We start from the raw sequence: 17486 nt of genomic DNA on the forward strand, positions 1-17486 counted from the left end.
GTTCTAGTGTGTATTATAATCTGTTTTGAATATTTTTACTTTGTTCAAAGGCACTTATGACAAGGCAAAGAGGAGGGCCAAGAAGGCGGAATGCGAGTTGGCTGTGGACACCACGGAGCTGTCGGGTAATTGCTAGTGTTTTTTGTTTTTTTTTATGCTCATGCTTATGTGAAAGGGGAAGGCAAACTTGGAGCAGGGTTACATTTACAGAGCAGTCGCTCTGCCAACTGGGCTGACCAGGAAGCTAGAGGTGACAGCTTCAGGCTAAAGTGGCAAGTCGAAGTGCATGCAACAAAAGTTTTTTTCTGGAAAAGCAGCCGGTTTGAGGGGTTGAGTCTTATAAAAGATGTGACTTATAGACCAGAAAATATGGTACTCCCCATTAGGACACAATAGAATGGTTCCACCTCTCCTTCTATTGCTGGAGGTACCCTTGAAAGTCTTTAAATACCTATGAATTTTTGTCACCGAGACCTGTACAAATCCTGATACTTTGCATTTACCAGAGTGCTCTGAAACAACCAAATATGCCATAAATCTACCGCTTCTGCTGTGAAGTAAATATTTTTGTGTTTCAGCGATGCTGCTGCGGGTACAGCTGAGGCATGAAGTATGGGTCGTGTCTGAGAGGCTGGATGAAACTGAGCCTCTTAACAAGACCCGTGCAGTGTCTCAGCCTGCCTTGTGGACGGTGCCTCCAGTTCTTCCTCGGCTACCTGCCGACAATATTAAAGAATTAGAGGCAGCCGTGCGGGATGAGGCTGTGGCTGCCACCTTGGTTTGTACTGCCCTTTCATTTGTAATTATGAGGCTATGTAACATGTGGAAGTTCTGTGCTGTTTCATGAAACATGGTGTGGGTTCTATGTGAAGGAACTTTGCATCGCACACACTAAAGAGTTCATGGAAATAACTTGTTCCCTGCTGTATAGTTTCTAATGACATATTTGGACTGGACCTTAGTTTCTTTAACATACATCTAAGCGTACACTAGTGTTCTTGCAATGAGACCTCATCGAAATGTGACCCTGACTGCCAGAATCAAATCTTTCACCTCGAGCTCAGCACCGCAACGCCATAGGCACTGAGCTGCCATAGTGGCTTGCTGAATCGGTGATTTCCAACAGCTCTCCGTAGAGATACATTCATGAAGCAGGAGTAAATCGTTAAGTTAATAAAAATCTATTGCTGATATAAAATGCAAACTGTGGCAGCTTTCTATAGAAGGACACAATGTAGAGCACTTGTGAATAAATTCTTTTTGTTAGACGAGTTGGCACATCGTGAATGATAAATAGCAGTGCTAACAAGTGGGACGCATTACAGGAAAAGGGGTGCAATGATGTTCTGTATATACTGTATTTACCTCATTTTAATCTACAGTTTTGTTTTCTAAATATTAGAGTTTGAAAATTGCATTGCAGTCGGATATGTAATGAAAACCACATTTGCAGCTAGTCTAGTGTACCTGTTGTCGAACTGCCTGATTGCACTAACATTTTTTTTCTTGTGCTACAAGCCCATGAAACAAACTACTAAACTATCCAGTTTCATGCAATGGTTCAAAGCATTTTCTAGAGCACTAGCACTTACTTTAGGAATGTAAACCCACATACCCTGTGGCCCCTGTTACTTTTTATTCCACTACTCTGATTTTTCTGTGCTTTGTTTTATCTACCACTATTCTACATTATGTAAGAGAATTTATGCCCTTCATATTGAATAAGTGAAATACCCTATTTACTTTTGTAATGGACACGCTCGCATAATGAACGCACCCCCAACCTTCGTCGTCAAAATTTCAAAATTTTTTTTCTCCCGCGAAATAAACACACCCTGAACTTGCTGCCGTGAAGTAGGAGAGACACAGTACGATGCGGCGTCCGATATGGCATTCAGGGGGTACGATTGTATCAGACGCTGAATTGTACGTGTGTCTCCTACTTTTATAGCGGTAGCATCATATGGACACTCCAGGTGCATTTTTGAAGTCGGCGCCAATGATCGCGGCTTTATCCCGCATTGGAGGGAAGAAAGCGGGTAAGAAACGCGCCGTATTTCGTCGTGTGCATGGCGCCGTTGGGAGGGGAGGGAGGCGGCACAGCAACTGCACATTGCACGGCCGGGCGTGCCCTATCTTGAAAACGATCTGCGTCGGAGGCTGAGTCTAGGTGCGACGGCAGCTTATACTTTTGAGCGTACTCCGTTATCGCCGCTCAGTTTGCGTTGAAGTGATACATGGCATGAAGGTCACTTCGCTCGCTGTTGCTGCAGCGCTTCCTCACACCAGCATTTCGACTGTGAGTGTCCGCGGTCATCGAGTGTGATTGGTTCATGTTTGCCTGTGCGCGCTGACAACATGCTGGTTAAATTACTTTGGAAGTTTATACGGGCGATAGAACTACTATCCTTACTTTGTATAGCTCTCTGCGCATTTGCTATCGCAATCGATGGTTCGCCTTGCGGACGAAATTGCGGCTTTCTTTCAAACAAATCATTCAAAACAAATCATTCAAAATTTTACCCTGCATAATAAACGCACCCCCCCCCAACTTGCGCATATTTTCAAAGGAAAAAAGTGCGTTCATTATGCGAGTAAATACGGTATTGTAAGGGGCTCTTGCGTTGCCCAGGGGGCGCTGCAAAAATGGTGTTAAAAAGCGCCCTCAATCCGAAACTGGGTAGTACCAAGCTCGGTCGTCTGCTTCGGGAAGCACGTTTACAATATGGACCCGCCACTTTCGGTTGTGTTGTACCACGGCTTGCAGCGAATATCGGGCGCCGAAGATTTTTCCATGGTTGGCATGCTGCGTAAAGGCAAGAAATTATGCAACGCCGAATACGTGTACGCCGTTCAAGAAATAAGCGGCGAAGTTTTAGCGCGGTGTCAATCGCAAGTCAAGCGAGTCACGCCCGTGCGAAGTTGAACTTCAGGTAAGGTTTGCACGCTGCTAGATTCAGGCGCACAAACGCGAGGAAATGCTTTCTATAAATGAATTCACAGCAGCGATAAGCAGACATGTGTACGGAACTGCTCGAGCACACGACGGTACGCGCCGCGACGGCAGCGGTCTTTCAGCATGCCGCGGTGTACGAACTGCTCGAGCGCACGATCGTACGCGCCGCGACGGCAGCGGTCTTTCAGCATGCCGCGGTGTACGAACTGCTCGAGCGCACGATCGTACGCGCCGCGACGGCAGCGGTCTTTCAGCATGCCGCGGTGTACGAACTGCTCGAGCGCACGATCGTACGCGCCGCGACGGCAGCGGTCTTTCAGCATGCCGCGGTGTACGAACTGCTCGAGCGCACGATCGTACGCGCCGCGACGGCAGCGGTCTTTCAGCATGCCGCGGTGTACGAACTGCTCGAGCGCACGATCGTACGCGCCGCGACGGCAGCGGTCTTTCAGCATGCCGCGGTGTACGAACTGCTCGAGCGCACGATCGCACGCGCCGCGACGGCAGCGGTCTTTCAGCATGCCGCGGTGTACGAACTGCTCGAGCGCACGATCGTACGCGCCGCGACGGCAGCGGTCTTTCGACATGCCGCTATATATACAAGTAGTTATGCCTGCGCTGTAGTAGCGGCCATCTGTCTAGCAATTGATAAATAACTGATGCAATGCATATAAGCTCGCAGTAACGTACGTACGTGCGAATCGCGCTGCAGCGCGCGCTCGTGCACTGTTCACTTGATGTAGCTTTTAATGACAGCGCTCGAACATCGATGTGCTGTAATCAATACTACCTTGCTGTGCTGCCTCAACGTGCTGGCTTGTGGTCAAGCATGAGCACATTCAACTCTCTAACCTGTGCTGATCGTAGTGGGGTAGTGAATTGTCACCGAATCAGCCCGACCATTTGTGGTCATTTGCACACACCTGGTCACTTTACCACTTCGCACCGGTCGAATTGTTAATTTTCGCTGTGGCCGGGTCTCGAATCGAGAATCACCAGCCATGCCTGCTGCTATTTCGGTCCTCCATTTCGCTTACCCAGCGCGACGAACTGCAGTTATTCAGCGCGCCCGACGCTCCACTTCGTGAGGCCTTGAAGGAAAACGGTAGAATCTGATGTTGGGATTCAGGCCTTATGGGGTGCCCCATTTTCCATGCCGTAATGACAAGGGTTGGGAAAGTTGGTCAAATTGCGAACAGCTCGAACCATTGCATTGAACATTCATGGCAAAAACAGATGCTGGCCATAGAAAGAACATGGCCCCCGTGAAGGGGAAATAGCATTGTTTAATGTTTTTTCACCTTGGTTGCCATCCGTTTTGTTTTTTGACAGGCTTTTTCCCACCCAGTTTAAACCCACAATGAATGTAATGCAGACCAAAATAGTGTTGTTGAAGGGGTTATATGCACAGCATGGGCCTTGCCCATGAAGCCTTGTTCACTGACATAGTCGTTGGCCATATTTATTTATTTATTTATTTATTTTATTTATTTTTACATACTGCAGCTCTGTTAGGGCTATGGCAGGAGTGGGGAATTATACAGTTGTAGAGCGTACACATATTGCAAATATAAGCAGCACGAAGCAAGAACAAACAACACAAAAGATAAATCAATAACAGTCAAGCTTGAGCAAGAAATCGTCCAGAGGAAGGGAGCGAATGGCACCAGGCAGAGAGTTCCAATAATCAATGGTTAAAGGAAAAAAGCTATATTTAAACGCATCTGTTCGTGACCGATAAGGTACAATATTAAGAAGGTGATATCTCCTAGATGAGGAAGGTTCCGCAAATTTTATGTATTTGCTAAGGCAAGAATTGTTCGATGAGTTAATTAGTGAATGCAATAGCTTTAGGGATTCTATGTTGCGACGGGTGCTGAGAGTTGTTAGATTTAATTCTGAAAGTTTAGAAGACGGAGAAAAGTTGCTGTCGTAACGACGGTAGATAAACCGGATAGCTTTTTTCTGGAGCATTTCCAATTTCATGGTGTCTGATTTCTTATGCGGATTCCATGCCTGTTGTAGCTAAATGAAATCAATAATAGTCAGTGAACAAGGCTTCTGTGTAGAAGCCAAAACATCCTTTCGACAAGCAAGTCGAAGCAAGTGTCAAACCTTCCGATGTCTTACGTGGTTGCCTTCTGTGCCATGATGTTATGAGAGGGAGAAAGCTAAACGAAACCTGGCTGTAGAAAAACTAGTATAAATGAGGTATTTAGTGCACTCTGGGGTTTGCTAGTATATTTCTGGGGTTTTAGAGTCCGGAACCTTCACGTAAAGGGACAAACAACTGCTCGGAACATGAATTGAGAAAACCGCTTCTGCAAAAATGACCTATCCTACTGGTTAAAATAAGCCATGTTTTTCTCAATAAATGGGGATTTATATTTTTAATTCTTCCCCAAAAGTTGCGAAAAATGACCCTTGGCGCGCCACATGGCAAAAACATGAAGATGCATAAGTGGCCTGAAGAGGAGGGCAAACTGGAACAACTTGGTATTGATTCATGGTAAATAAGGAACAGCGCACTGAAAACGTAGACGAAGGGAGACTTGACACACCACAAGTGCTGACTTTCAACTGGAAAACTTATTGAATGAACGAGTTTATTAACACTTGAGCTGTGCATGCACTTGCAAGGCAGTGAACAATTCATGACATGCACTCGTGGTTAGATCAGGTGATACTAAACAAGAATGAATTAAAAAAAACATCACACTGCTCGGCTGTCAACGATTTGCGGGGTCTAAAAAGGAAATTTCTCTTTCTTGGAAGACTATTGTAGGCTGACTAATGCAACCTGGTCCTGCTTTCTGTATTTTATAGGCATCGCAAATTTCATGAGTCAATTGGTCTGTGTGGCGAAAAAGATTCTCGGTCTGAGAGAATTCGGCAGTGCACCCGAATTGCCAAAAACGAGGCGCAAACAGTGCATTTTGGTGCTCCCTGAGGCGCACGTTTACACACCGCCCTGATTGTCCCACGTACACTCGGCCACAGGTGAGGGGGTTGCTGTACACGATTGCAGTGGCGCAAGGCACACGCATATTAGTGTGCCTTACAGGGCAGACTTTTTTTGCATTTGCACCTTTCTCTACACATTTTGTAACTGCTGTGCAGATGCTACCCACTTTCTGGCTGAAAAAAAATCTATGCCATGCCACGATCCCCTCCGCCCCCCCCCCCTTTTTTTGTTTCAACCTGTGCGAACGCTAGTGCCCATAGCATGCTTCAATTCTTGCACGAACTTTCCACAAGACAGCATGCTATTGGCGTCTTAAGGAAAGCTTGTGCGAAGAGTAAAGTTTGGAGAGTAAAGATGCGGCACCAAGAAGCAAGCCGTTAGCCATACATGCACTAGCGTTCGCACAGGTTGAAGGGGGGGGGGGGTCGTGGCATGGCATAGATTTGTTTTGTTCTTTTCAGCCAGAAAGAAAATAGGTAGCGTCTGCCCTGTAAGGCACACTAACATGTGTGTTTGCCTTGCGCCACTGCAATCGTGTACAGGATCCCCCTCACCTGTGGCCGAGTGTACGTGGGACAATCGGGGCAGTGTGTAAACGTGGGCCTCAGGGAGCACCAAAATGCACTGTTTGCGCCTTGCATTTCGCAATGCATTGCCATGACTGAGAGTGCACTGCAAAATTCTGTCGGACCGAGATTCTTTTTCGCCTCACAGACCAATTGACGCATGAAATTTGCGAGGCCTATAGAATACAGAAAGCAGGACCAGGTTGCATTAGTCAGCCTGCAATAGTCTTCTTAGAAGAAATTTCCTTTTTAGACCACGCAAATCGTTGACAGCGGAGCAGCGCGATGGTTTTTATTTTTGTTAATTCATTATTGTTTATTATCACCTGATCTAACCACGAGTGCATGTCATAAATTGTTCACTGCCTTCCAGGTGTATGTGCAGTTCAACTGTTCATGAACTCCTTCATTCAATAAACTTACCAGTTGAAAGTCCGCACTTGGGGTGTGTCTACGTCTTCCTACGCTTTCAGGACACTGTTCCTTATTTACCATGAATAAGAGGCCTATCACATGGCTTTCTATTATTGTATGGGTTTTATGGTATTCTTATTAGTATTGAAATGCAGTCCACATTTTTCTGTTATTTTTTTTACCTTACAATATGCTGATAAGCCTTCGTTTGTAGTGAAAGTGGCACTGCCTTTGTTTTTGATGAGTTGGCTTGGTAAGTCTGTCGACAGAATAATGATAACGGGGGCCAGGCAGCCATGATGTAGGTGTGTATTTGGGGGAAAAACGCTGTACAAATGTAAGAAGGTCTGTACGACAATGCAAACTTATTGTACCAGCTTTATATCTTCAAAAGTGGTTGAAAAGGCCAAAATGTAGGCAGTTAACTGCAGTTGCACTCACTCCTGTGAAGCAGAATGATAGGCTGCTTTCACAATTTGCGAAGCTGCAGGTGCAAACATTGCTGAGGGTTAACTTTTGGTTACCACAAAACTACGTCTTTAAAAACTGGTTGTCAGTCGCTTTAACGCAAAATGTGAAGGTCTGAATATATCATGTCGGTATGCCTTTAAGCTGTTTTGTGCCACACGTATGTAGATCTGGCTTTCCTGCACTCTAATGTCACATCCCCTAATTATGCATTGGGAATTTGCATGGGAATTGAGTTGGTGCGCTTACAAGTGATAGTGAAAGCTTGGAGAGGTAGTTACTATGAAACATAGTTACTGTGCTAAGGGTTATGAAACACAAACATGAAATGCACAGAACAGACAAGACCTGATGCACTTCGTGTTTGTGTTTATTCCAGTAACGCTAAGGTGTTGTTGAGCACATTTACAATTAAAGGGCATTGCGTCACAAACCTCTTCCAGCAAAAATGTTTTGCTTTGCACTCAGCTAAAAATTCACTTCACTTGGCAATAAATTATATTCTGCTAGTATTGGGTAGATTTTTCAACTTGAAAACATTGCCGCATACAATGCTCATTTCCACATCTCTGGCAATTTTTGTCTTTTGCAGCGCAAGCACCTCCTGCAAATAGGAGGGAAGTCACTGCGCGAGGTCGCATCGTATGCCATGACGGCTGTAATGGCGCACCCCGTCCAAGTGCTTTACAGCCTTCATAGCAGGAAGGGGAAGAGGGCATTCATCAATTTGAAGTTATGCCGGATAGTCACAAGTAAAGCTTCCTCAGTCATCCATTTGCATTGTTGAAGTATTGTGTGTACAGCCGAACTCCTCTACAGCGAAATGGCTTGCATAACAAGAGGTTGTCCTTGCCAAAATCGTGTCTTTCATATAAATTGTCAACTTCTACAACGAAGAAATTTGGGCGTCCCTGTTGGCTGATTTCATTTTTTACAATGAAAGCCACATACTCAGTCACCACTGCCCTTGCAGAAATTGCGAAAGTGTGCTCTGCACTAGCACCAATGGCAGCTTAGGTGAATTGCTTGACGAGCATGCCGATGAATTGCATCACACCAGGCAGCTTACACGTTTAGCATCAGCGGGTGAGACAGTTGAATATGTCTCGGTTAGTAAAGACATGGTGTGATCATCACTGATGACGTTAACGCTATGTTAGGGTGAAAAAACAAGAATGTCAACGAAGGCAACAGGGATGAAGATCATGTAAATGGATCAAGAATTTTCATGGCGGGGAAGGCCATAGCATTTAATTATCCGCAGCATTACTTTGCGTATCCTGCATTTCGCCGCTGAGCATGCTGTGAACCTCGGATTCAATAAGGTTGGCTGCGGTTGCAAATTCTGTGAGATAAACTGTGTGCTAAAGACTTAGCAACTTATTTCACTAAGTCTCTTGAAGGTTTTCTTTGGTTGAATGTGTTTGCCTGCTCTATTGTGGGTGATCTTTACTGTGCATGCTGTATGTACTAATTGTGGTCTTTGCATGTTTGTGTGCAGATGTCATCTGTGCGAAAGGGGGGGGGGCGACCTGACACAAGCACAGGACTTCATTAAGTGGTTGCCAGGGTCTGTGGACAGTGGTGGTGGCAGGAAGAGGCGTTTCACAGAAACGTTTGCAGCAGAGCAGCCCGATGATCCCTCCCTTCAGGGCAGGAATCATTGCCTGCCCACTGCTGTCCTCTCCCTGCCCCACCCTTGCCCTCAGGTCCCTGGCAAGTCCACCGTCGGCCCCTCCTGTCCGGCTGCTGCTGCCCCTGCTCCTTCCCCTGCTGCAGCCCCTGCCGCCCCTGCCCCTCCTCCTGCTGCTGCCCCTGGAGCTGAGCACCCCTACTGATGCCTGCATCAGTTCAAGAATTGTATTGTAAATAGTAAAATAGTACTGTAAATAGTATACTAAATAAATTATATTTTCGTTTACGCTTTGCGTGTGTCTGCAGGAAGTTTCCTTCCCGCACTTATTTCCATCACATTTTCTTCGCTACTAATTGTATAGGCAGTAAGCTAGCATACAAGCAACAGAATGGCTAAGTACAGGCTATGCTTGAAACACACTGGATGCAAAATGGCTGAGCACCGGATATTCTTGAAACTCATTGGGTACAAAATGGCTAAGCACTGGGTATTGAAACACGTTGGATACAGAATGGCTGAGCACTGGGTATTCTTGAAACACGTTGGATACAGAATGGCTGAGCACTGGGTATTCTTGGAACACATTGGATACAGAATGGCTGAGCACTGGATGTTCTTGAAACATGTTGGATACAGAATGGCTGAGCACTGGACGTTCTTGAAAGGCTGGATACAGGATGGCTGTGTACTGGCTCTATGCTTGAACTACATTGGATTCTACAATGGCAAACTGTACGGCCAATCTTGGCTCAAACAGTGGGTGAACCTTGGATCGGGTTGCACTTTGCCATGATGCCAGGATTGGGCCAAAGTTCGTACCAATTTCTGCGAGCATTGGACCATGCTTGGCCCAGTGCTGTCGTGCTGCCTGGGTAGTGATCTGCCAGCTAGCTCTTGGCCATCGTGAATAACTTTCTCAGGCAAGGCATTGCATCGTCGTCGACATAAAACTTCGTTAGTCGTTTTCCATGCAGCATCTGGATGTCTCATATTATTGTGGGCGAAAATTTCGTGATAGTAGGATGACTTTGCCCGTCTAAGTTCAGCATTTAGTTTATTCCTTATTTTCTTAAAATCGTTGAGCACCTCGAGTACTCGAGTGCGCAGGAACTTGTGGTAAAGATAATTTTTTTTCTTTTATCATGCCAATATGGCAGCGTGTTACCCATGGTTTTCTCGCTTTCTTTGATCGCGTGACCTTGCAGAATGGAAAATGCTTTGTATAGATTTGCACAAATGCCGTGATGAATTCAGAGTACGCGTCGTCCGCGTTGGTTTTATCTAATACGCAAGACCAGTCGTACGGGTAGACGTCCAGCCAAAATGTTTCTAACGCTTCGTTCGATAAATGCTGATAAATGAAACCCTCCTGCGGTGAGCACTTGAAGTCGTCGGTCCCAGATGCGTAAAACATGAAAACCGGAGATTGGTAACTAATGTCGGAAAAAATAGTACCGACATGTGAAATAACTGTTTTTGAATTTGTAATGATGAGATATAATGCAGACATAGTAGACACAGTGATGCGTGTTGGTGTTGTGACATGGTTTACGAAGCCACAAGAAAGGATTGTGTTTGTAAATGTAATGGCCGCGCTATTATATTCTGAGATGTTAATGTTCATGTCACCAGCACATATAAAACGATAGTTGTTTGTACGAATATACTCTAGAAACTGTTCGAAAAAATCTAGAAATTACGATAAATTTCCGTTTGCTGGGCGATAGACTCCACATATTATTTCAAGCTGGCTTCGCAACACTAGTATTTCAAAGTCATTCGTTATTTTGCTGTATTCATGGACGAGTTCGTGATTGCGATGGTTTTGTACATGTATTGCGACACCACGCCGACTGGGACGATTTATGGAATAATTATTGTAGCCGTTAAGTTGAAGCACAGTGCAATCATCAGAATACCACGTTTCAGTCAAGATAATTGAATTAAACCTGAAAGAAAATGCGTTTAGGAATTCAGTGATGGCATCGTTTTTATAAGAGGCGGAACGAGCGTTTAGGTGTAGAACTGACCTGTATGATGGCTCGTGAAACTGAAGGGATTCGGGGAGAGCAACTGTGTGGTACTGTATGCTAGAGGCCTACCGCTATTCGCTGCTGTTAAACTTTGTTAAGTCGTGCTCTCGGTTGATGGGTATTGGAGCAGAAGTGTCTGTCTTCCTGGCGAAAATTCGACCATTTTGTGTCCATACTGACTTCCAGTGATGTTCGTGCCTTGTCCTAACGGCCATTCCAAGCAGTCTTTTTGAGCAGGACAGAGGTGTTGATACATAAAATTGGTGCTTGACTGTTGAATCCGATGTCCGAGTTATTCAAACGTGCTATTCTTGCCATTTTACTGCAAGATCCCGCTAGCAGAGATTTAAACTGCATGACAATGTTAGTTTTGTTAGAGTCACGGGTAGGTACACGATGGAAAATCTCGATATCTGACTCAGAAATTGGTTCAGTGATTGCATCCCCTATCTTTGAGAGGATGTCTATGACGTTCTCGTTTTCCTTTCTTTCAGCACCCTGAATTTCAACGTTTTCGTTCCTGGGTCGCTATTACGTAAAATGATTTCAAACTGTTTTGATTCAAATTTCTGCAATCCGCCTCCACAATTGGTCAAAACATTTTCGGGCCCCTCCCAACTTCGCCTTTCTGTCACGCCATGTCACAAAAACCGCGATAGCTCCCCATCTGATATAACGTGTAAACACTGATTATGCACGTTGAAACCGCACAAAAGAAAAATTGACGCTTTTTCACTATTAGCCCTCTGCTATTGGTCCCTTGTTTTCTGGCTACACTTACTTCGCCAGTCTGTCACACGACCTCACAAAACCGTGAAAACTCACCACGTTAAAGTGAAGTGTACGCGAAAAAAAAGCAATTAATATGCCGAACAAAACTGAACCTTAATGAAACTGAAAGAGAAATGAAATGAACTGAAACTAATGAAATGAAACTGAAACTGAAACTTAATAGCCACAGACTGCCCCGTTCCGAAAAGAATAGAAGATGCTTGCCCTAGATCGCTCACTCCCTCACTACTCGCACCTTCCGGTAAGCATCTATTTATTTGCGCATTATAAACCTTTTTGCGTGGCAGGAACACGTCATCGAGCCCTTTCGGGAGGCATACCACATCGCTCTGCCAACTCTTCCTTGCTGAGGACCTGTTTTAGCGGCATTGTTATCCTGCCGTTGCACGCCGCCGCGATTTTCGACCAGCCACCGCAAGCTAAGAAAAACGAAGCGGAATAATCGGAGAAGTCGACACCAACCTCTTCATGCAGTTATTTTCACTGTGTTGGCTCGGCCCCATCGAAACCCTCTCCACGAGAGCGTGCTCCTCGCCTCCTGTCAGCCATTTAGATAATAAAAACCGCAGAGTGTAGACAATGTTATTGGTTTTGAAAGCGACAAAGGTGGCCTCCTATAAACGAGGAGATTGTTTGATTAGGTTGTTCAGATAACGCTGCGCGTCACTGCCCAATGCTTGCGTCGGTGGTTACGTAAATTTTATGTCAGGAGTTTGGAGTCAAAACTGTTTAAAATAATTTTACGTTAGAGCGCCCCTTGTTCCGCTACGGAAACGCCCGGTCAAAGGCCAGCTATGTGTAAGTGAGAAATTGCGCGCGAGCGCATTTCCCTTGATACAGCGAGCCATTAGGCAATTTTCATTGCTATGCAAAGAGTGCGGTTACGCGGACTGAGCATCGGCGTCGGTGGTTCAGCTGATAGAATACTCGCCTGCCACGCGGGTGGCCCGGTTTCGATTCCCGGCCGACGCAATTTTTCAAAATGTTTGTCCTCTTCTTGGCGTTTGACGAAATGGAGTGTTCCCATTAATAAAGAGAAACGTGAAGAAGCACTTCGGCGCTATTACGTAAAATGATTCCAAAGTGTTTTGATTTCAAGTTCTGCCATCTGCCTCCACGATTGGTCAAAACATTTTCCTGCCCCTCCCAACTTCGCCTGTCTGTCACAGGACGTCTCAAAAAACCGCGATAGCTCCCAATCTGATATAACGTGTACACACTGATTATGCATTATGAAACCGCACAAAAGAAAAATAAACATTCCTTATTTGACGCCTTTTCACCATTAGCCCATTAGCCCTCTGCTATTGGTCCCATGTTTTCTGGCTACGTCCACTTCGCCTGTCTGTCACGCGACCTCACAAAACCGCGAAAACTTACCACGTCAAAGTGACGTCCACGCGACAAAAAATTCATTAATATGCCGAACAAAACAGAATTTTTTCTGAATAGCCCCAGACTGCCCCGTTCCGAACGGAACAGAAGATGGCTGCCCGCCGATCGCTCAGTCCCTCGCTACTCGCACCTGCCAGTGAGCATCTATTTATTTGACCATGATAAACATTTTTGCGTGGCAGTAGCTCTAGCGCTCTAGTAGGCTCTAGCGCCGTACGGCGAAGTTAAAGTTTATCGAGAGCGCTGGCGTGCACAGGGCGTCACAAACAAGTTCTCCACAACGCGTCTGGTGAACCTCAAGTTGAAGCCGGGCGTTACAAGTGATGATATCCCGCCTCAGCTTCGAGTCGCGGAACATCCTGCTTTATTAGTGGTGTCTGGAAGGCCACCACTTTGCTTGCGCTGCCAAGGAAAAGGCCACGTTCGCCGGGAGTGCCAGGTGCCTGTTGCTCGCGTTGCAGGCGTTTTGGCCATGACGAAAGTCAGTGCACGCCTGCATATGCGAACGTCACAGGGCCGTTGAAGAATCCAGATTCCTCTGAGCTTGTTATGGACGAGGCGGAGGCTGATGACGCGGAAGCCGCTGAAAGCGAGAAGGTTAAACCGCAAGTAACGCCCACAGCACCCGCCCCCTTGCAGCTGGCCGTGAATTCCGTACCATGCGAGCAGCCGGCACCGCAAGAAAAGCAGTCTGACCCGGCAAAGGATGGGCTGCGCCTGTCAAAAGAAGCCAAGGAAGACTCAGCTGCAGCGACTAATTCCAACGCTCCGAGCGCAATGGAGACAGGTGTGACTACGTCGTCGAGTAAGCGGGCGCATATCGAGACGGTGAAACTTGACGACCCGAATGGTGGCCTGAATGCCGAGGAGCCGCCTGCGAAAGCGGCACTGGGCCGACGGCCGTCATTCAGGCCGAAGCTGAACATTCCCCCAGACAAACATGTTGCAGACACAACGCCGAAGTAGGCGCCAGGGTCTGCGCTTTTCGGGTGCCAGCACAGCAAGCTGCGAACAACTTTCACGCGCACGGACGGCGTCGGAGAGCGGAGACACCAAGCCTGTGTTGCAGAAGGTGCAAGCGTGTCAGAAAGAATTCTGCAAGGACTGGCCCAACCCGGTGAACTGTCTGCCGTGCGGTCGCGCACAGAGGTGAGCGTCTTGCGACCCATTTGCTCCTCACAAAATATGCACGACAAAACTGGGGAGACACTACGAGTATCATCATCAATACTTCTTTTTGGGCGAGTTGGTACATCTTGAAACTTTGGGTAACAGCGCAAACAGACGACCACAAGAAGGGAGACACGGACACACAGGCGCTGACTAACACGGACACACAGGCACTGACTAACTGGTTTTATTGTGAAGGATTGCACACCTTATATATGCCAGAGTGAAGCAAGGGAAAGGGGAAAACATAAGGGTAACATCGTGCGAACAACACAAGCGCAAAACAGCCAACCAAGCGCAACAAGACGCAAACAATTATTTTTCTTTCTAATCTGAACCCCCGATAGCCGCATCCAGAAGATAAAATTCAGCGTCAAAGAGAGCAAGGGAAGGGGTGCTGAAGAACTTGCTACCGAACTTCCTGATGTGGTAGGCTTCCAAACTGATGCGCGCTGTCTTGTCACTACTCTTTCCTAGAATCGTCGTCTCCTTTAACCGGGCCACACAATCAGTGCACATGCTAACGTGCGCAACTATATGTGCGTATTTGTCATCTCGTTTTTTCAGTTTTAGAGCGTGTTCCCCTAAACGGTCATTGACACAGCGACCAGTTTTGCCGACGTAAAACATCCCACAAGACATGGGAATGCAATACACCACTCCAGTGGAACATTTAACGAACGGCGGTTGGTGGTTCTTCTAGCATCTACGTTTACTGGTGTTGCAGATACCTGGACACAACTTTCCCAGCTTGTTAGGGGCAGAAAAACATATTGGCACGCCGTGCGTACTTGCCACCTTCTTCAGATTGTGGGAGAGTTTATGGATGTAGGGGACCACCTCAGGTCTATGTGCCTTCCGGTGATCCTCCGCCGTTGTACTTCCCGTTCCACGCTTGAATTTTTGAAGGAGGGTTTCAGAAAGAGCAATCAAGACCGAGACGGGAAACCCTGCAGAGCCAAAAGACGGCTTACCTGATTGTTAAAACTGAGCGTCATCTGATGTGGGCACGATTTCTGCAGAGCCGATTCCATACACATCACCGCTATTCCTCTCTTAATTGTCTTGGAATGTGCCGAGTCATAGGGCAGTAGCTCCTTCTTAGCCCGTGGGTAGTATCCCCAGCAAACGTGTCCATCACAGAACGTGATTTTAAGGTCTAAAAACTGTAAAATTGAAGAGTCCGGAAGTTCATGGGTGAAACGCAACCCACGTCCATGTTTGCTAAAAAAAGATAAAACTTCACCTACAGTAGAGGAGTAGGTGGAGGCAGGCTGCTTTTTTAAAAGCACTAAAAAATCGTCAACATACCTAAAAGTTTTTAAAACCGGCCCCCCATTAAACACCTGTTCTAGTGTGTCGTCCACCTTGGCCAGAAAAATGTCACAAAGAATAGGGGCTACGCAAGACCCTATGCAGATGCCATCACGCTGCAAAAAAGGCTGATCGTCAAATACAATAAAAGTAGAATTCAAGTAAAACTGCAATAAAGACAGAAAATTATCAACGGACACGCCGGCGGTGTTCTGGAAGGATACGTCGCCGTTAGCTTCAATGCACTCTTTGACACACGCTAACAGTTGATTTTGCGGGACAGAATAAAACAAGTCCTGCACGTCAACAGAAAAACCAAAACCAACATGATCATTTCCCTCTAGAAACTGTGCTACTGCGGCTGAATTTTTGACCAGAAATGGGTCGTTCACAACAAGCGTCTTGAGTTTCTTTAACAAAAACTGGCTGACACACTTCTGCCACGATCCCTCTTCACTAACAATAGTCCTAAACGGAACTTCGGGCTTATGTGTCTTGGTTGTGAAAAAAACGCTCAAGCTGTTTCCCCTACTGTTGGAAATGTCCCTGGCAAGCCTGCCGAGGTCTAACTGCTTACAAAACTGGACAAACTTGGTTTTAACGCGCACTTCACATTTCTTCATGGGGACAAAGTTCTTATTAACCGCCGCCAACGCTGTTTCATTGTAAAGTCCCTTGGGTAAAACGGCGAACCCCCCCTCTTTATCAGCTTGCGTAAGCGTCAGGTTGTTGCGCTTGAAAAAAGATACTACGTCGTTCAACAAAATACTACGCTGCGAGTCCGTGGTTTTAGGAGCAAACTTTCGCAGGCAGTCAACACCTTCAAGAAGGCAGCGGTCCCGATTATCATCTGTAGCCTTATCGGCCACTTTTCGATTCATAGCAATGAGATCATGCGCGGGAACACCAGGTTGGACACCGAATTTAGGTCCTTTCTGCAGAAGACGCATAATCTTCTCTGGTATGTTGACGTCCCCCATGACACTGACATTGCTTCCATGTGGCGCTAATTTCTTGTCTTCGGTACACCGGAGCAAGTCATTCAAGATGCACTTCCACCTGCACTCCGTGCTCAGAACTTTGGCGTCAAGTCCGACTTTTTCAGGACTGGTTGCGTCTTCTGTGTTTGAAGGACCATCCTGAGTGGCTCGCGCTTAAGAAGCTCGCATCTTTGAAGCGCCTAGCGGCACAGCTCACGGAGTGCAGGTGGAAGTGCATCTTGAATGACTTGCTCCGGTGTACCGAAGACAAGAAATTAGCGCCACATGGAAGCAATGTCAGTGTCATGGGGGACGTCCACATACCAGAGAAGATTATGCGTCTTCTGCAGAAAGGACCTAAATTCGGTGTCCAACCTGGTGTTCCCGCGCATGATCTCATTGCTATGAATCGAAAAGTGGCCGATAAGGCTACAGATGATAATCGGGACCGCTGCCTTCTTGAAGGTGTTGACTGCCTGCGAAAGTTTGCTGCTAAAACCATGGACTCGCAGCATAGTATTTTGTTGAACGACGTAGTATCTTTTTTCAAGCGCAACAACCTGATGCTTACGCAAGCTGATAAAGAGGGGGGGGGGGTTCGCCGTTTTACACAAGGGACTTTACAATGAAAAAGCGTTGGCGGCGGTTAATAAGAACTTTGTCCCCATGAAGAAATGTGAAGTGCGCGTTAAAACCAAGTTTGTCCAGTTTTGTAAGCAGTTAGACCTCGGCAGGCTTGCCAGGGACATTTCCAAGAGTAGGGGAAACAGCTTGAGGGTTTTTTTCACAACCAAGAC

The 17486-nt window shown here is 46.4% G+C and overlaps 1 protein-coding gene and 1 non-coding gene across 2 annotated transcripts; both read left to right on the forward strand.

The window, feature by feature from the left end:
• LOC125942386 (uncharacterized) lies at positions 1-9429 on the forward strand. The gene is made up of 4 exons (XM_049660552.1): positions 1-125; positions 579-778; positions 7962-8121; positions 8871-9429. The coding sequence occupies exons 2-4, from the start codon at positions 581-583 to the stop codon at positions 8903-8905; spliced, it is 393 nt and encodes a 130-aa protein (XP_049516509.1). The 5' UTR covers positions 1-125; positions 579-580; the 3' UTR covers positions 8906-9429.
• Positions 9430-12730: 3301 nt separating this feature from the next.
• Positions 12731-12802, forward strand: Trnag-gcc (transfer RNA glycine (anticodon GCC)). The gene has a single exon. It is a non-coding gene; the product is annotated as a tRNA-Gly (tRNA).
• Positions 12803-17486: the final 4684 nt, after the last annotated feature.

Source organism: Dermacentor silvarum, chromosome 1 (genome assembly GCF_013339745.2).
Source record: "Dermacentor silvarum isolate Dsil-2018 chromosome 1, BIME_Dsil_1.4, whole genome shotgun sequence".
Classification (NCBI taxonomy): Eukaryota; Metazoa; Arthropoda; class Arachnida; order Ixodida; family Ixodidae; genus Dermacentor; species Dermacentor silvarum.